Source organism: Trichechus manatus, unplaced genomic scaffold, assembly GCF_000243295.1.
Source record: "Trichechus manatus latirostris isolate Lorelei unplaced genomic scaffold, TriManLat1.0 scaffold00289, whole genome shotgun sequence".
In the NCBI taxonomy this organism is placed as follows: Eukaryota; Metazoa; Chordata; class Mammalia; order Sirenia; family Trichechidae; genus Trichechus; species Trichechus manatus.
In genome coordinates, this window is record NW_004444225.1 from 1290188 (window position 1) to 1310796 (window position 20609).

The following is a 20609-nucleotide window of genomic DNA, read 5'->3' on the forward strand; positions in this document are numbered from 1 at the left end:
CCAGTATTCACTGCAGCACTAATCACAATAGCCAGAAGGTGGAAACAACTTAAATGCCCATCAACAAATGAATGGATAAACAAAACGTGATGCATACAGGCAATGGAATACTACTCAGCCAGTAGGAGAAGTGAAGTGTTGATACATGCTACAGTGTGGATGGAGCTTGAAGACATTATGCTGAGCAAAATAAGCCAATCACAAAAGGACAAATATTATTTGACCTCACTTATATAAAAAGACAAGAAAAGACAAATGAGACCAGTTTATTAGTGGTTACCAGGGGCAGAAGGGAGGGGTAATAGGGGGCTAACGGTGATGGACAAATTGCATTGATTAAGGGTAGGGTTGCACAGCCAATTATTGTAATTGCTGTCAATAAGTTCTCCATATATAAAAACTTGTATTGGCAAAAGTCGTGTGATAGATATATTTACTACAATAATGAGAAAAATGAGTAGCTGCTGAGGCTGCTTGTTTACAACCAAACACCTCATGGGATTTGGTTCCTTGGTTTGAAGGTTTAAGGTCATGGTTTCATGGGACATCCCAGCTAATTGATTTAATAACGTTTAGTGCTTCTGTTTTTACCACCTCGTTAGTTGCGTAGTGCCTGGGGCCTTAAAAGCTTGCAGGCAGCCATCCAAGGCACAACAGTTGGTCTCTAATCACCTGGAGCAACAGAGGAAGAAGGAGAGTCAGGAATAGGAGGAGGATATGGAATGTGTGTCTGATTGCCTCCATGAACAACTGCCTCCTTTGCCATGAGACCAGAACTGGATAATATCTGGCTACCATTACTGAACATTTTGATCGAAGATTCCATAAAAGAATCCTGATCAATAGGGGGAAAATGTAGAGCAGAATTGCAGATTTTCATGGACTGTAGACTTTCCAGAGCCATGGAGGCTGGTGAACCCCTGAAGCTATTGCTCTAAGATAATCTTTAAACCTTAAACCAAAAATATCCCTTGAAGTCATCTTAAAACTAAACAATAGTTTAGCTTAACTAGTGAAAAAGACCTACCTTGAGCATTGTGCTCTTTTAAGGTCTGTCTTTATGGGATCAAACTGACAATAGCAACATGAAAGATTAAATTGGAACCTTAGGGGGCAGTGAATTGATGTTACTGAGGAAGGAACAACTCAGAAAAGGAGAATGAGGATGGTTGCACAACTCAAAGAATGTAATCAGTGTTACTAAATTGTACATATAAAAACTGTTGATTGGTTTATGTTTTGCTGTGTATACTCTAAATAACCACAACAAAATAAAATCTAGGGAAAAAAAAAACTCATAATGAATTGTTACGGTACATTCATTAAAGATTGTTGTGTCTGAAAATGAGTGAGAGCCAAACTAATGTGTTTGAAGAGGACTGCCATCTATACTTGAGCCATGGTGGTGCAGTGTTTAAGAGCTCAGGCTGCTAACCGAAAGGTCAGCAGTTCAAATCCACTAGCCACTCCTTGGAAACACTGTGGGGCAGCTGTACCCTGTCCTATGGGGTCGCCATACTACGAGTCAGAATCGACTTGATGGCAACGAGTTTGGGTTTTTGGTATCATTTATTCTGGAGCCCTGGTGGCACAGTGGTTAAGAGCTCAGCTGCTAACAAAAAGGTCGGTAGTTCAAATCCACTAGCTCCTTGGAAACCCAATGGGGCAGTTCTGCTCTGTCCTGTAGGGTCGCTATAAGTCAGAAATGACTCGATGGCAATGAGATCATCTATACTAAAAAAAGAATGTAGGTAAGAAATGAAAAATACCATATACCATTTAATTTTTTATCCTTTCCTTGGTGTGGCTGTCAATTTTAGGGACAAATCTTTCACTTAGAGAGATTTTTTACCCATACAATTTCTGTAGTTCTAAAACCATTATTATAGTCACAACTAGAAATAAATTAAACCATATTAATCAGTCTACATCCAAACTGGCCTTTTTTTTTGTTTGTTTGTTTTAATATTTAGTTTTCTCTTGCAATTTTGCTTTATTTCATGGGAGAAGGTAATTTTTACTAACAGTGTAATTTTGTTTGAGCTTGATTTTTATGAACTAAATTAGTTAGAAAGAGCTGCCAAATAGGCACTGTCTTCTGCAAGATGGGCAAACCAAACTGTGTACATAAGAAGAAACAAATGTTGATGAAATGTATTTGTATTTTAGGATTCCTTTATTCACAGTCATTTTAAATCCCATTACCCTTTGAAATAATTTCACTTCCTATACGTTCCTTCTTGTTGAAGATTAACATTTTTATTGAATCTGGTCTACCAGATGCACACACTGCTGCACAGTTACATCATCCTCACGTTAGCAGACGTGTGTTCAGAGGACTGAATTTCAAATCGCTTACAAAAACGAAACCGAATTAAATTGCTTCAGCGGTATTTCTTTGACATTCCAGTATCACTCTTCGGAGGCCAGTATACTTGGGAATATTCAGAAAATTGATGCAAGTCCCTAGAAAACTAGCTCCAAAATTTTGATTGGCTATTTAGTTATGTTTCCATTTGAAATAAATATAGCAGAAGTCAATTTTAATTGTCTGAAATGAAAAAAATATCCTTAAATATGATGATTTAATGCAGGACAGTACTGGCATGAAGCTGTGGAAGAAACGATGGTTTGTGCTTTCTGACCTTTGCCTCTTTTATTATAGAGGTGAGTATACCATAAACTATATTCTTGTAGTATTTTATAATTGCAATTCAATATATGTTAAGCATTGAATACTTTTTTTTGTTTTGGTGCTTTAGGTGAAACTTTACATAGCAAATTAGTTTCTCTACACAAATTGTTTTGTGGTATTGTTTGCAATCCCCTTGATATGGAAACACTCTTCCCTTCTGTACCCTGATACCCTGTCTCCATCAGTCCATTTTTCCTGTCCCTTCCTGCCTTCTCATCATTGCTTTGGGGCAGGCGTTGCTGTTTTGGTCTTGTATACACGACTGGACTACGAAGCCCATTCCTCACATGTGTTATTGTTTGTTCTATAGACCTGTCTATCCTTTGGCTGAAAGCTGAACTTCAGGAGTGGACACTTTTTAAAGAAACAGTTTTATAACTCTTTTTGCTATTTTATTATCCACAGAGAATATCAAGAAAATCTTTTCCTTTGTAGACATATGATTCTGAGTAATTGAGCTATGACTCGGACAGTTCAGTGCTTTCAAGTAGGTTAGTCTGAGTTTGGTCCAGTTTCTGTAATCTGATTGTGTTAATCTGGTTTGTTCTGTCTAAAGAGCATATGGATCTTTGTAATGCTAGCCTTGAATTCAGTGCCTAGGAGGTAAAAATCATATTAGTTTGATGAGATCCCTTTTATATGTCAGCTTTGTCAACCCTAGCTCTGGGTCACCTAGTTTGGCTCTCCAGCAAATAATTTTAGAGTATCGGAGACTTTTATGGCATATTGGCAAGTGAAAAAGTAAATTGCAGAGAAATGCATTTAGTATGGTCCCATTAAAAATAAATTGCAGAGAAATGCATTTAGTATGGTCCCATTAAAAAATAATAATGGCAACAATGACAACTTTTTCCTTCAAACATGGAGAAAGTTGTGATAGGGCTACATATCAGGCTGTTAATGTTGGTGATGGGAAAATGTATTATCATAGTTATAGACTAGCAGTCTTCATTTCTCCAACATGGATATCAAAAACTCCTATTTTTTTATGTTTTCTAGTTAATACATTATTGATTAATATAATTTTAAAATAAAAGTCCGTAGAAGATTTCTGTTCGTGTGTCACATGGATCTGTGAGGTACGGCATAGTAGGCACCCGAGGATTGAAGGGAGTACACAGGCCCTGCCTCCAGAGGAATCGGCTTCAACGCTGATATAAAATCGTGAATCTGAATAATCAGTCTTTCTTCCCCACTTTAAGTTGTTTGTCTGGTTGGAAACAGTCACTAAAGAATTATATTATAAATAATACATTTATGACTTTTCTAGAGAAGTGTATCGCAAGATGTGACAGCGTTTTAGAGCTGATTACCAGTTTTTAAGTTTACTTTGTGATAACACACAAAAGAACTATGGCAAAGCTCTGTGATTATCTATCAAAGCAGTATAATGCATATTAACTTTTAAATTTTGGAATTACTTGAATTGTATGCATCTTTTTCTTTTCCCTGCAAATTGTGGTTGAGAAATTTTTCCTCCCAGCAAATTGTGGTTCTGACTACTGGGTCAGAATTAGTCAAGCCCATAAAATTTCATTTTGTCATAGAGATGTTGGTCATGCTGCAGTTGTGGTATTATCTTTAGTTAGGTGCCAAGCTTATGCTACAATTTTCCGTAAAGGTTTTCCCACTCTTTCAGAATGTCAGGAGTTGGAACAAGGACGTTATCCCTAAGCTGATAATTTATACTTTTTTCTCTTTTTCAGTTTATTTGTGGGCTATTTAGATCTTTAAATGAGAACAAGAAAATGTTTACTATTTCTAATTTTTTAAATTTCTAATATAAAATTACTTAATGTCATTTGCAACAAAATGAACACTGAAGTCCCTGTTATTTGCTGGTAGTGTTGTTGCTCATAGAAAGGAGCTGCTCACCGCTTTTATTATAATAGAACCTAATTTGAAAAAAATAAAGGTGACCTCAGAAGCCAAGTTGAATATGATATCCTATGTTATTATCAACCACCTGCATTTTGCAGTCAATGTTATTTATTAATTTTAGTACAGTTCCCCAGACCGAAAGAAGAAAATATAGAAGGGAAAGAACTATCATTTAACTCACTTCTGCTCTTCAGTGAGTTAAAAAGAAGTATATACTATCATATATTTTCACTATTTTATCATGAGGAAATGTCTAAAATAAAAACAGTAGTTCACAACCTTTAGTTTTTCGAGAGATAGTTGTAATAGCTTGCCATTTATTGGGCATTTACTTTATGTTGGGCACTGTGTTGAGCACTTAACATAGATTACCTATTTTATTTAAATCTCATAGCCACCTGGCAAGGTAGAAAGTTGTATTATGCCTATTTGAAGAGGAAACCGAGGGACAAAGAGGTGGAATAGCTTCCTCTGAGGTCTTAAAACTAGCAAATGACAGAGCCAGGATTTGAACTGAGGAACTCTGACTCTAGAGCCTGTACTGATATCATTAGTAATAATATTCCAGCCTGTTAGTTATTTCTTTAGCTGTAATCATATGTATTTCATGTCCTGTTAATCCCTGTTCTCTAAACCACGGATTTTTGCCCCCATCCGTATAGCTTCTTCTCTTGTACTTAGAGGACAATGGCCATCCCTTCATTTGTTCTGTATCTCTCAAAACATCTAGTATAACAACAATGTTAATTTTTTGGCAGATTGGTCCATGTTTTATGCAGTAGTTAAGAGCTTGGCTGCTAACCAAAAGGTCGGCAGTTTGAATCCACCAACCGCTCCTTGGAAATCCTATGGGGTAGTTCTGTTGTGTCCTACAGGGTCGCTTTGAGTGGGAGTCGACTCAGTGGCAACGGATTTGGGTTTTTTGGGTCCATGCTTTACAGATATGGAAAATAATACAGCTCATTGTAGGGTTATTAATTGGCCTAATTTCAATATCGTCATGTCTCAGGGGATAGGGAGGCCCGAGAAGAGGTAGAGAGATAGGGTAATGGCCAGTCGGTGGAGCAGTCAACACACGCAACATTTATCTATTAAGTTCGCCATCTTATATGGATGCATTCAGAGTGCCCCTAAACAATTGCAGTAGTACAATAATAACATCAAAGATCACTGATCACAGATGACTATAACAGATATAATAATAATGAAAACGTTTGAAATATTGTGAGAATTACCAAAATGTGACACAGAGACACAAAATGAGCACATGCTTTTGGAAAAATGACGCCAATAGACTTGCTTGATGCAGGGGTGCCACAAAACTTCTATTTGTAAAGAACGCAGTATCTGTGAAGGGCAATAAAGCAGAGTTCAATAAAGCGAGCTTTGCTGGTACTCTAGAAATAAAGGGTGGGAAAATCCCTTGTTAAGTCTATAATAAAATGTGGCAAGCATAATAAAGAGTTATTTCCCATTTATGGTTTTTCTCATGATGGTGAGTTCATCAGCCTGATGTACAGCTTTATTAACTTGTCTTATGGGTATATAAAGATGAAATATATATTTCAAATTTCATAAACATCTCTGCCACCAAGCAGCAAGTTGATACGAATCTATACTATGCCAAGATTAAAGTGTTGTCATTTTCTTAGGTATGTTTTATGGGTTTGCCTTGTAGGCTTGTGATTTATTCCCACAATTTTGTTGTGTATCAGAATGACTGATAAAAACAAACCTTCAAGGTTGTGTTTTAAAAAGCATATAATTTTTATCACATAATTTAAAATATGTGTTCATCTTTATATTCAACACATATTTTTGAGCATATTTTGCTGTTATTCTAAGTGTCTTCACAGAGCTTTCATCCTAGTGGGGAGAGAAAGATGATAATCAAAAAAATAATAACTAAAACATATAATAAGTCAGAGCTATTGGGGCAGAGGGGAATCCCAGAAGGAGAATAGAAAGTCCTGGGAGGAGTTAGGATGGGAAGATGATTTTCAATACCATAATCAGGGAAAGTTTCACTGATGGGATAGTTTCACTGATGGGATATTTGAGCAAAGACTGAAGGATGTGAGTGAGCAGGTCATGCATTTGTCAGGGGTTGGAATATTGTACACTTAATTCCTACAAGAAATACGATGTAATAATTTTTTTTAATATTTCTGTGTCATTACTTAAATGCTAAAATATTTCCAGGGAATCACACGTAAAAGGGCTTTGTGGAATACAGTGTCTGTGCCAAACAAATGAAATGCTGTTTTATATCTAGATTACATTTTTCAGTTTGTGGGAACAATTTCTGATTGGCTTAGGATTGGGGAGCTCATTTAAAGTAAAGAACTTCTGCTATTTGATATTTTCACTTAAAACCTTATACTTGCCTAATATCAACACATGTGCATAATTTCATTTTTACAAAATCCTTTTGATTTAGTCAAAGTAAATTTTGAGAAAATTTATTTTGCTTCATGAAAGCATTTAAAATTCTAATCAAATGTTAAATTATCTCTTAGATGAAAAAGAAGAGGGTATCCTGGGAAGCATACTATTGCCTAGTTTTCAGATAGCTATGCTTACATCTGAGGATCACATTAATCGAAAATACGCTTTTAAGGTAAGGAAGTAGCCACACTTTTTAATTTGAATTATCTATTTGATGCTCGCGTTGATTAAAATGGATATTGATCCATGGATTATTAGAGAGATTTCAGTTATAAACACTTTTATATTTAATATGTCTTAATCAGTGGTGTTATGTTTATGCAAGAGAATGTCACTTTAATTAGGAAGCACACGCTGAAATATGTAGGGCTCAAGTGTTTTCATGTCTGTATTTCTAAATGGCTTAGGGGGAAAATATATATATATATCTCACATATATAGATAAAGCAAGTATGTCAAAACGCTAATAATTGAATTATAGCTGTAGATATCCTGGTGAAAGAGCCCTGGTGGTACAATGGTTAAAGCACTCGGCTGCTAAACAAAAGGTCATTGATTCAAAACCACCAGCCGCTTCACGGGAGAAAGATGTGGCAGTCTGCTTCCCTAAAGACTTACAGCCTTGGAACCCCTGTGGGCCAGTTCTACTCTGTCCTATAGGCTCGCTCTGAGTCAGAGTTGACTTGACGACCGGAGGTTTGGTTTTTTGGTTTTTATCCTAGTGATAATTTTATTATTCTTTCAAGGTTACTGCATGTTTGAAACTTTTCATAATAAATTTAAGGGGAGAGTACTATGAGAGACAACAACTTTGTTTTTTAATATAGTTAATGTGTACGCTTGTGATCTTCTAGAATAATTGGAAAGATGTTCTTGAGTCTAAGCACATCGTTATCATGAGGTATTTTTCAGATAATATTGAAGGTCTGCTGTTGTTAAACCCAAGCAGACCTGATACCCTTTTTCCTAACTACCCACTCATCTCTGTGATATTGCTGGTTTGTGAAACACTCTTTAAGAGGCCACTTTAATGCCAAGCTGGTTTTTTGTTTTCAAATACCATGCTTGCATTCTTTGTGTTATGATTATGGCTAAAATAAAATTAGAGGTGACTTTTTTTTTTTTTAAAGTCAGTGTTAATTAGGAGCTCTAAAGGGTCTACTGTGGAAATTTCATTTTAAGGAAAAGAGAGGAAATAAGGGTAACATGCAGTGATTTCACATACTAGAATTTTTAGAAGGTAGTAATTAAAGATATCGTGTATGTAAGTATATTTTCTCTGTGATTATTTAGCTTAATTTTCGTTTTATTTCGTTTATGACAAGAACAGTAATTTTTGTTTCAAATTCTCTCCTCTGTGGTTTTGTTTCCTCTGAATTTATGAGCCACTTTTACTTGTCAAGTCTGTTGATGTTAACGCTACTGATTATCAAAATGGTAAGTAGAAAATTCTTAGACAATTGTTGATAGTTATTTTGATCACTGCGTTTATTGAATTATTTATACCCTGATTTCTTTCTTAAAAGAATTTGAAGCAGCTAATTTGACATTGTAGATAAGATCTCAGAGTAGAGTGTGTGGTTCCAGGTGTATTCCTCTTACCTTGTCATATTTAGCAGATTAACTGCATACTTTTTGCTCTTCTCTTACCTCATTATGTCTTTGACTGTTTTTCCTTGCCTTTGAATGTCTGCTAGGAAATTGTCACAGGCATTTTTAAGTGGAAATCAAGAGTGTTTGTCCCATGGAATTTCCCACCTCAACCATTTTTTCTTCTCTGACACAGCCACCACTGCTGCCAAAGAGGCCCCTAGATGTGTGTCCGTCATTGCCATGTCAGAGCAGGGTTCAGATGGGCGTCAGTGCTCACACCTGGCGCAGCCGTTTCTCATCAGCATCTTCTTTGTTCTGTCTCCTTTCTGTTTCTCTGGTGTAGAGGTGGAATGAGCCGCCACAAAGAAAAGACATCAAAATGGCTCAACTGCTTACCAGTGATGCAGTCCTCCTTCCTCTTGAAGCCAAAATGTTTACATTCTAACTCTGAAACTTGAAAGGGAAAGCTAAAAGTGAATGCCACTTTAGATCATTTATAAGCCTTGTATATATATAGGTGTATGTTTTCCTCACAAAATAACTTTAGAGACAAAATATTTAATAGCAGCTTCTTTTAAGTACTAAGGAATTGCTAACACAAGGGGGAAATGTTGTGACATGTGCATTTCAATTTTGTTGCTAATTGCTGTGAAACATTATTCTTGAGCAAAGGGATTGTGAATAGCAGTGAATTAAAATTGGTAGGGATGTGAACAGGTAACAGTTGCTTCTAGGTGCTTCATTTCTTACCTTCTTCCCGATCTATGCACAATTTTTTTTTTTACATTTTAGAGTAGACATAACTAAAAGAAAAAGGAGAAAATTATTGCTTATGTCTTTTTCAAGATTAAGTTTTATATTTTTTCTAATGTCATTTCTAAATCTATATATAAAGTCTGCTTTCTTTAAAATTTGGTAGTAATGGTATATGCAAGAAAACCACTTAACTTTTTTCTTTTTCTTTTACAGAGTTCCCTATTTTCGTTTAAAATGATCGTGTCATTTTCAATCAGGCAGCCCATCCAAACATGCGGACCTATTATTTCTGCACTGATACAGGGAAGGAAATGGAATTGTGGATGAAAGCCATGTTAGATGCTGCTCTTGTACAGACAGAACCTGTGAAAAGGTAAAGGCTTGTAGGGAAAATAATGGCAATTGCCACTTACATTTTACTCCATTCCTTGCAAGTATGGCATTATCATAGTACGTATCATTTTAATGGTCATGATATGAAATCGTTTCTTCCTCAGAAAGCAAGGACTCATTCTTGTTCTGTATTAAATTAATATACCTTCAGTTAGTTTTAGATTACAACTACATTTTTTTTTCCACCTTTACTCATTTTCACCTATCAGTATACTGGGGTGAATCTAGAATTCTAACATTCAAACTGAGTGTTCTTTCTTCTTACAGAATTACCTTTAATTTCAGGTAAGTACACTTTTAATTGTTTTCTTAAGCCACAGATTTTTATCCATAAAGGCAGTGCTTTTTAAGATCTTAAATCTTAGAAGAGAATTTATTTTCCTGAAATATAATTTATTTTATACTAGGTTATCTGTTTTTGAAGTTTGACAAATTGCAGTCATAAATTTTCTTCAGTATTTTCTGGTTATTTGATTGTTTTTATGATGAATGTTTTCAGAAAATAGTTCATCAAGCATTTAAATTATTTCTAAGGATGTACCCTTCTTGATGAATTATGCTTTTTTGCTTTTGAAACTCCAGTACTCAGATTCGTTGAAAAAATAGTTACATACTATTAAAATTGTTCTAAGTGTGATTTCTTTCTCTGCTCAAACATAAGAATTATTTTAATATTCTTGTATTATATTAAGAACTAATAAAAGAAAATTTGTTTCTGAAATACATCAATAGAACCTGAGTAACATACTTTTTTTAAAAAAGTCTTTTGGTTTGTAGGTTAAAGGACTCAAGTGGATGCTATACAAGTATGTTGTTGTTGTATGCCATTGAGTCAATTCCAACTCATAACAACCTATATGCCAGAGTAGAACTACCCCATAGGGTGTCCTAAGCTGTAATCTTTGCAGGAGCAGATCGCCAAGTCTTTTCTCCCACGCAGTGGCTGGTGGGTTCGAACCACTGACTTTTAGCCAATGAACGCTTAACCATTGTGCCACCAGGGCTCCTGTATATAAGTACGTTAGGCTTATTTTGTTAAATACTGAGTCCAGATCAACTTAACCTCTCACTGTAATTAGAGCTGGAGAAAAGCAGGGAGACAAAAGAAGAGGACATCCAGGTTTGAACTCTAGGACACCTGTTTTTAAAAAGCCACCTAATCATATGCATATTCTAGATTGAGAGCTAATAAAACGCAAATCTACTCTTGGAACTTCATATGTAAAAATTGCCTGAATGGATTTAAAGGTGAGGTGATTATCAATGGTAACTGGAGAAAACATATAGCTTAAAAAGAACTAATTGAAAATCTTGGGTAATTTTAACTTCAGAACAAATCTCTTAGGGAATTGTTAAGAATACACAAGTCAATGTGATAACTAAAATATTTGATTTCCTGAAAATTTTAGTATTGTATATTGTACTTTTCTCGATTTTGCAACTTATTTCCACTTAGCATTCTAAAAACTAATTAGTATTCATAATTTGGGGTGAGAAAGATGATGGTCAAATTTTGCGTTTGACTCCTGGCAACCTGATAGGTTGATTATATGCTCATAATAATTTTCAGCCAATTGTGTTGATGTAATTTGCTTTGTTAGCCAGTAGTTATTGACTGTCCCCTGCCTTGTGTCAGGCACTGTTGTCCTGTAGAAACAATGTCGTTTATTCTACTGGCTATTGGCATTTTTACCCGCCCTTAATAGTTTTTAGTCATTCAAATTAAAGGCACCTAATTATTGCAATATTTCAGAAGTATGGGGGGTGGTTTATTTGTCTAGTTTCAAGGTTATAGCTTCTCGTTCCTGAGTGGTTAGAATACTTACAAATATTTAATAGTGTATACCATCTACAAGTTAAAACATCCAGCTTTTTATTTGATAGTTCCTTTCTTCTAAATTCATAAAATATTTCATCTGTGAGGTAGAATATCGAAGTCCCTTACTGTGCATATCATTGATGGCATAAAAGAAATTTAATCACAGTATACCTTCTCTGAATAATTTCTGTCTGCAACCTATTTTAATTTTTTGGTATTTAAGTATATTTATTGCAATAATTTAAAAATATCTTTTAAAAAATTAGATCACAAGCTTTACATTATTTATATTATAGTAGCATAATTTCTGGAGCCCTGGTAGCGCAGTAGTTAAGACCTACAGCTACTAATCAAAAGGTCAGCAGTTCAAATCTACCAGCCGCTCCTTGGAATCCCTATGGGGTAGTTCTGCTCTGTCCTGTAGGGTCACTATGAGTTGGAATCAACTCACCAGCAATGGGTTTAGCATAATTTCTGAATGAGTTTTGTTCCATTTAGAGAAAAGTCAGTGTATGTGTCATTCTACTTTATATTTCTTAAATGATAAATTCTTAGAAAAATAGAGAAAAAAAGGTATTGCTACTCTAACCCCCTTCTCATATTTAGGAAAAAGGATAAATTTTCTTTTAAAGTAAATTTTCAGTGACTTTTATAAGCTCTACAGTATAATTTTTAAGATATCATTATTTCCTGCCACAGCACCAAAGTCAGCAAATAGTTTTATCCACTGCTGTTTAAGGGCATCTCAGTTCTTCCCCACAGCATTTATGGTAGCTAGATTATGGGTATGTCAGAAAATTGGTATAAACTGACAGGTTAAATTTAAATCCCAGCATATGCATAAAGAACAAGTTATTGCTTGGATAAAAAAACCAAAACCCATTGCCATCAAGTTAATTCTGACTCATAGTGACTCTGTAGGACAAAGTAGAACTGCCCCATAGGGTTTCCAAGGAGTGCCTGGTGGATTCAAACAGCCAACCTTCTGGTTAGCAGCCTGAGCTCTTAACCACTACCCCACCAGGGTTTCCATTGCTTGGATAGTGGTTCATAAAGTATATACTTCATCAGGGTGGAAGCATTTGATTTGAAATCTTTAGTCCAGATTCCTAGCTAAGTACTCTCCAAAGGAGATAAGAATTTACTTGAATGCATTTGACTAAACACTTTAGGCATGGCCAAAGGAAAATATTATCAAGGAAGCAGGCATTAATTAATTTTCTCTTTCAAGAAAAAGAAGCGCCTCAACCTATCTCAGTAAACTTTCTCAGTGTCGAATATTGTTTCTACTCTGGAAGCTGTGGTTTATATCTAACCTAAATCATTCTTGCTACCGTTTAGTCTTATTTTTATTTCTTCTCTAGTAGTATTTGAAAATGAAAAATAATGGTTCATTGGATAGTCTTTACCTTTTACTCCTAGAAAAATAATGACATTTCTTTTCATCTTTTCCTCACCGATCATATTTCAAACTAGCACGCACACATACACCCCTAAAGTTGGCTCCAGTACCATACTTAGGATGTGATTGAAGCATTATTGTGTACTGAAACATGGAGAGGGCTCCCAGAGTGACATGATCTTTGCAAGTTCTGAACAAGCTGAGTTCAGACACTCAGCTTGATCTTGTCAGGGCCTGGCTCAGAAAGCTGATTCTCATCAAAAAGACCTAGATGTAGCAACTGGAATGGTGATATACAGTAAGCAATAAAACTGTCAAGTGGCCCAGACACACACTTCTAACTAGCACATTCTTCTGGTGGGCAGATGTACCTGGGATGCGAGATTCCAGTCCAAAGGTTGCTTGATGAAATAAGGATGAATGATGGTAACAAGGTCTGTGCTGGGCACTGATGAGCTCATCTGGGCTCCCAACAACCCCCTGACCTTGGTGCTGTGATTATCCCCATTTTACCAAAGAGGAAATTGAGGCGCTGTAAGTTTCTGTACCTTGCCCAAAGACATAGCTAGTAAGAGGTAGAGCTGCGATCTGGATGTAGACAGTGTGGTGCTGAGAGCTCTTAACCCATCCTCAGCTGCCTCTTGAATACAAACCTAAAGAGTTAAGCTAGTTAGTCATACGGTTCAGATCTTTGATCACATCAGACTGTAATTTCATGATGAAGTCATTTCCACAGATCAGACTCTTATTTGTCTCATGATGAATACTCTCCTGCAAGTGTGGATTTTACGGTTTAACTGTCCAAGGGCCTTCTTATTTGCCTTATTCCCAGATTTACAATGGTAGAGGCACACATCACTTTTTATCCTTTAAGTACTTCGTACCCTACGTATTTTGTGTTTTCTTTTTCTTTTTTCTATTTATACATTCTGGTATTGGGCTTAAATTTTAATACCACAGCATTGGGGATTTGTATATACTTGTCTCTGTGACCCTCTCAGTTTTTTTTCTTAAAGTCAAAGGTAATTTCATATATTTTCTAGACTGAAACTCAGAATTATCATGGCATTATTTCATCTGATTTACTATGATTTTCTTCTCTGATTTCAGAGTGGACAACGTTACATCTGACAATGTACCAACTAAAGAAATCAATAATATTCCCAACCATAGAGTGCTAATTAAACCAGAGGTCCAAAACAACCACAGAAACAAAGAAATAAGCAAAATAGAAGAAAAAAAGGCATTAGAAGCTGAAAAATACGGATTTCAGAAGGATGGCCAAGATAGACCTTTAACCAAAATTAATAGTGTAAAATTGAATTCCCTGCCGTCTGAATATGAGAGTGGGTCAACATGCCCAGCTCAGACTGGACACTACCGGCCAGGCAATGTGAATAGTTCAGACAACAAAACAGTCAATGTTAGCCTGGCAGATCTTAGAGGTGGAAGTCACCCAAATACAGGACCCGTACACACGGATGCTGATCGAGTCATACAGAGAACCAATTCAATGCAGCAGTTGGAGCAGTGGATTAAAATCCAGAAAGGGAGGGGTCATGAAGAAGAAACCAGGGGGTAAGTGTCTTGTCATTATGCTTTGTGAACCCAAGTTTATTTCAAGCTACACTGGTGAAGATTGATTTTCAAGCTACCAATTAGAAGTATTGGTTTAAATTGTGTTTTAGATATTACGGCTTCATTACTATATCTTTTGTTCATGGTGATTAGATGTAAGCATTTCCTCTCTGTCCGCCATTACTCTGTCACCCAACTTACTAATGGCAAGGACTCATTCAGCACAAGGGAAAACTTAGGTTGTAAATAGAAATTAGGTTTGTTTGGGATGAGAGAGGTAGCAAGACCTACCCCCATAACTTGTCCATCTTACCCCCCATCACTACCACCTTCTTCTAAAATTATGATTTAAAAAACAAAAAAAACCGTTGTGTCGAGTCAACTCCAACTCATAGTGACCCTATAGGACAAAGTAGAACTTTCCCATAGGGTTTCCAAGGAGTAGCTGGTGGATTCGAACTGCTGACCTTTTGGTTAGCAGCCGAGCTCTTAACCTCTGCACCACCAGGGCTCCAGAATTATGATTAGCCAGTTAAAACTTGTCTCCATTGTCCCCATGGCCCCACCCTGGCTGTCTTCTGTTAGCAGCTTCTGCAGCTTAGTGCAACGCAAGGATCCCATGAGACAAGTTATGTAGAGACAGTGAGGGCTTACTGCTCTCTAGTTCCCAGTCTCTTTTCTTGGCTTTATTAAAACCAGAATGCACATGACTAAATATTAAATCTGTTCATTCAAGCATTCATTCATACACACTCTTGTTCTTTCGTATGTTTATTGTACAACTACTGCATGCTAATCACAGAGCCAGAAAATAAAACAGTGAAAAGATATATTCCAAATTCTTACTAAGGTTATTGTCTGTTGTCTAGTTGAGGAGGTGGTTGGATAAACAAATGCATGTCCTATAACAATAAATACGATGAAGAAAGGACAGGGTGCTGTAAGAACACAGGTCGGGGACAACCAACACGGTCTAAGGTTTCAGGAAAACCTTTCTGTAGGAATCGAGATACAAGCTGAGATAGAAAGAACGGTATGCATATCTTGGCTTAGGTACACAGGGCACCAGAGTTGATAGCTGGGACTCAGAAGAAATCCAGCATGGCTTGGGTGTAACTGCTGTGATGGTGGGTGAAAAACAAGGATGGAGAGATAAGCCAGAAAAGATTTATTCTGAATAGTGTTTCATAAGATCACTCTGGCTACAGAATCTGGAGAATGAATTGGAGAAAGTTCAAACGTTATTGGAGTACTTGAAATGGGGAGAGGACAGGGATGTATTCAAGATATAATTGACGAGACTAGTTGATTGCTTAGATGTGCTTGATTGCAAACCAGTCTCACTCAAGACTTACTTGAGTGATTGGTAGAAATCAAGAGATACCTTGCTTTTTGACCTGAACAGCTAGGGTTGTCTGATACGTTTCACCACATAGAGAAGATTTGGGAAGAGAGAAAGTAATGAATGGTTGAGGTCCCTGTGAGTGTCTCCAAAGAGAGATCTAGACTTGAGTACAGTTAGTTTGGGGAGTCATCAAAAGTAATTAAAGCTAAGGATAAGAATAGATAAAATCATTCAGCTGGGAGACTGGGTAAAAGAAAAATGTCGAGGGAAAACCTAAAACAAGATCTGCATTTAGGGAATAAAGTGGGGAGGGGCTGTGTGTTGCAAAGGAGACCAAAAATAAAGGCCAGAGGAATTGGAGGGTGAGAATACAGGACCCCTGCATAGATAAAAACTAACCTAAGAGTTATTGTAACTTTTACCTGTCAGTAGTAGAAAACCAGAAAACGGTGTCGTTAATAGTGTTTTGATTAAACAAAGAATAATTTAATAGGGAAACTTGTGAAGTATAGGAATGTTCTTCTAGTTTTACTCAGTTCTGATGGCTGACATCAGTAGTTGTTAGCCAGAGTTTCGACTGTCTTCTTTCACGAGTGCAGCTCAAAAGCGTCAGTACACTTGGCTTCATCTCTTATCTCTCCAGGAGCCTCCTGGCTGTGGTGTTCAGCTCCACTCGCTTCTTCTCCATTCTCAGTACTCACTGTTCTAATTTTGCCAAGCAACAGCTGTAAGAAATATTTGCTATTTCAGAAATAAAATTTCATTACACAGAAAAGAAGCCAGATGTAAAAATAATGAAAGGATGTTTGGAGGTACTGCTTAATTAATCACTTTCAGGGAAATAATAAAAATCCAAACCGAAAGATTTGCTGAATTTCTACCCAGCAAATTAAATTTCACTTCAAAATGGAATCACTCTGCCTCAAGTAACATCATACTTTAAGAGTATATGGTTAGGGGCTTCAACAGATATCTGGAGATTAGCTTTTTTTTTTAATTGTTAAGCATAAATGTTAGTTTCCAAACATACATGTAGGCTTTCTGTGACTTTTTTCTTTTGAATGCTGGCTAGCAGCTTCTGAAGGCTGATCTCAAGTTATTTTGAGCTAAGGTTTTCTCTGAGTTCTTCCTCCATCTTTGAGTTCACTGTGATGCCAGTTTGCATAAATGCAGTTAGTTAGATGTTCTTATGACATAGCTAGAGTCCAATTTATAAACTTCCTAAATATAGTTGCTTTTTATGATGTAATTTTTTTCATTGGTGGAATGAAGCGTAATTGTAATTCATGGTATCATTCATTAAAAAATCTTTATGAAAGGCTTTCTTTTCTTGTTGAAGTTCTAATAGAAAGAAAAGAGGTTAAATGTTTAGTCAAATAGTAGATCCCTGCATCTGTGGACAAAACTTTAAAGTTTCTTTGTGAGTGGCAGGCATCGTTAAGACGCGTGGTACCTTAAGCCATTGTTCTGCATGGCAGACTCACAGGGACAGGGTTTTCATGGTGTTTGACAGGCAGCTGCTGGTGAATGGGACACTCAACCTGAGAAAGGAGCTTACAGTGTTCATTTCTTAAGCTTTCACTTAAAAGTGAATCACACTTCGCTTAATTTGAATATCTTTAGGGAAAACCACTGAAGGAAGTTGTGGTTTTTTGAAAACCAGCTCTCAGAATGCTAGAAAGCATATGGGATAAAAATAAATTTACTTGATAATACCCTAATTTTTTTTTCACTTTTTTTTTGTCATGCATCAGGTGAAAGTTTACAGAGCAAATTTGTTTCCCATTCAATAGTTTGTACATAAAGTGTTCCATAACATTGGTTTCATTCCCCTTAACCTAATTTTCTATTAAAAATACCAAAGATGGCAGAAGAGCCTTTTAAACTTTCTAGTCATTAATTCACCAAACTCAGTAGAAAAATAGCTTACCTTTAATTACCATGTGATGCGTTGGCAGCTGAAGTTCAATATACATCTCTCCGACAAGAACCAGCTCATATTCTGTATGCTTTCTGTTATAGAGGGTGAATGCTTCCACAGCCAGGACCCACACAGGTGTTTGGTGGGGTTCCGTTTTCTGAGCTAGAATTTAAATATTAATTTAGAGGCAGTTTTTAGTGTTTTGACAATGTGTGTCCCTCCCTTATATGATTATAAATGATCTTTGCCTTTTTAAATATTCCCAAACTGGATACAGAGTTAATATTATTTATATTATCAATACGTGTTTCTATGATATAGTTTAGTGCCAATCAGAGTCTTTTGCTAAGGTCTCTATAATGTATCTTGAATTTATGGATGACCAAATAAGCCACAATACGTCAGGATAAATTTCTTTAGAACCAGGACAGAGTCTCTTGTTGGAATCTACTTCCCCTGGCTGACACGCTTCCTAAGCAGATAGCCCTGGTGTTGCCAACTCTGAACTTTTTCAGTTTCTGGCTTTCATGTCAACAGAGAAGGTGGGGATAGGGAAGGATACCAAACAGGAAGGAAAAAAAAAAAAAGGGAAATATTCATGGAGGGAAACCAGCAAGCGATTGAACTCTTTATATTGGTTATATCCGAATATTAGGTGCATTTTTCCGCCATCTTTCCCTCAAGGTTGTCAGATGGTTGGTCTAGATGGTTCTTGGCCAGGGGTATTTTGTTCAATCCTGACCTAACCTGGTTTGAGTAGGGAGATTGCACCTGAAGAGCAACCAGGAGGGTGAAAGAAATTTTATTTAGAAGGAATGGTTGAAGGAAATGGAAATATTTAGTTTACAAAGTAAGGCAGGGAATTTTAGATCTTTAAGATACCTTAGTGACCAAATTGTCTACTAAATGATAAACTAAAGCCCAAAATGTTTCAGTCGACTGGATTTTGATAGCATATGTAGTGAGTTTATTCAGATTAAAGGTCTCACTACCACTCTTAAGATTATACCCTTCCTAATTTTTTGCTGTCTTTATTTTTAGTTAAATGATTATGATAGAAGAGTAAGTTTTTTTCCAGTGGAGATGCTAGCATAAAATGAATACCCGTAATTTAATCCTGCCCTTTTTAATCTAGATTTTGTTGTGGTTGTTAAAAAAAGGTTATGTTGTAGATTGTAACTATACTATCTCTAAAGAGGATGTGGAAACACAAATATTAACTTATAATAGCGTTTTTATTGACTTTTTAAAATAATTTTCATGTAATGTATTTGACCTAGCATGAGGTTAACACAAGGATAGTTTTGATAAACTCAAGAGTGTGTTTATCAAAATGTTAAAAAGAAAAGTTGTGAATTGAAATTATTTCATTTTTCTATTTTAAGAAACCAAAATAATCTGTGTTTAGTAATGTGCTATTATGTATCCATATCAAGAAACAGGCATTTTAAAAGAATTTTATTTTGAATGCTTGATAGATATATAAGGAATTTTTAGATTGCTTTGAACCACCCCTACCCCACAAAAAAATGTTGAAACCATTCATTTAAGTGGAGTATTCATCTCTATGATGGAGACTACAGAATTCCTGAGATTTGCAGTTTCATATCTGAAATATTTTCATGTTAAGTGTTTTATCTTTATGTAATATTTTCATCCTTCAATTTTTTCCAAGTTCAAAAAGGTTATCAAGGGACGTTACTCCTTCAAATCCAAACTGTGCTGATGTACTTCCTCGCATAAGTAGACATGCATTCTGAAGGAAATGGTACAACAGTGTAGTCAACATATACCTGTGATAACTTTATCTTCATGCTCCACAGACAGAACTCAAAAACTTCAGTATTCCATCAGTACCCAGAACTCTTAATTAACTGTTCTAGTGAGATATGTGAAAATGAGATTCTGGAAGTTTCTTTATATAAAAATGAATAAAATATGAAGATAGGCTTGAGATTAGATCTTGAACATTCTGATTTTTTAAATGAAGTGTAGTAAACATTCTTCCTTCTTTAAGCCACACTATATATTGTGTGGAGTTAATAGTCTTTTATGTAATTGATATAATTAAGCCTATCAAATTGAATTTCATAAAAATTAAAATCTATTAATTAATAATGTATACCTTGTATAATATTTTGATCTTTTAAAAAAAAAGTCCTAGCACACACTACAGGGGAAGTCAGCACAACTGGACTAAACCAAAACTAAGAAGTTTCCTGAACACAGTCAAACACTTTGAGAGACAGAGTAGCAGGAGTAGGGGTCTGGGGCACCATGCTTTCAGGTCAGTTGGCATAACAAAGCTTGTTAAGAAAATGTTCTGCATCCTACTTTGGTGAGTGGTATCTGGGGTCTTAAAAGCTTGTAAGTGGCCATCTAAGATGCATCAGTTGGTCCCAACCACCTGGAGTAAAGGAGAATGAAAAACACCAAAGACACAGGAAAGTATTAGCCCAAGAGAAAGAAAAGGCCACATAAATCAGAGACTTCATCAGCCTGAGACCAGAAAAACTAGATGGTGCCTGGGTACCACCACTGACCGCCCTGACAGGGAACACAACAGAGGGTCCCTGATGGAGCAGGAGAAAGGGGGGGTGCAGAACTCAGATTCTAGTAAGAAGACCAGATTTAATGGTCTGACTGAGACTGGAGGAACCCCAGAGAGCATGGCCCCGGGATTCTCTGTCAGCCCAGAGATAAAACAATTTCCGAGGCCAACTCTTCAGACAGGGATTGGACTGGACTGTGGGACATAAAGTGATACTCGTGAGGAGT

At 36.2% G+C, this 20609-nt stretch overlaps 1 protein-coding gene across 4 annotated transcripts in view; it reads left to right on the plus strand.

The window, feature by feature from the left end:
* The window catches only part of PLEKHA5 (pleckstrin homology domain containing A5), a 244321-nt gene that overhangs the window by 150489 nt on the left and 73223 nt on the right, over window positions 1-20609 (plus strand). For 3 of the 4 annotated variants that reach the window (XM_004390235.1, XM_004390234.2, XM_004390236.2), the window contains 4 exons: window positions 2595-2667; window positions 7096-7196; window positions 9631-9746; window positions 14098-14565. In XM_004390235.1, coding sequence (XP_004390292.1) covers window positions 2595-2667; window positions 7096-7196; window positions 9631-9746; window positions 14098-14565 — 758 coding nt within the window. Of the gene's footprint in view, window positions 1-2594; window positions 2668-7095; window positions 7197-9630; window positions 9747-10033; window positions 10052-14097; window positions 14566-20609 lie in introns of all 4 variants that reach the window. The other variant, XM_004390233.1, reaches the window with a different exon arrangement.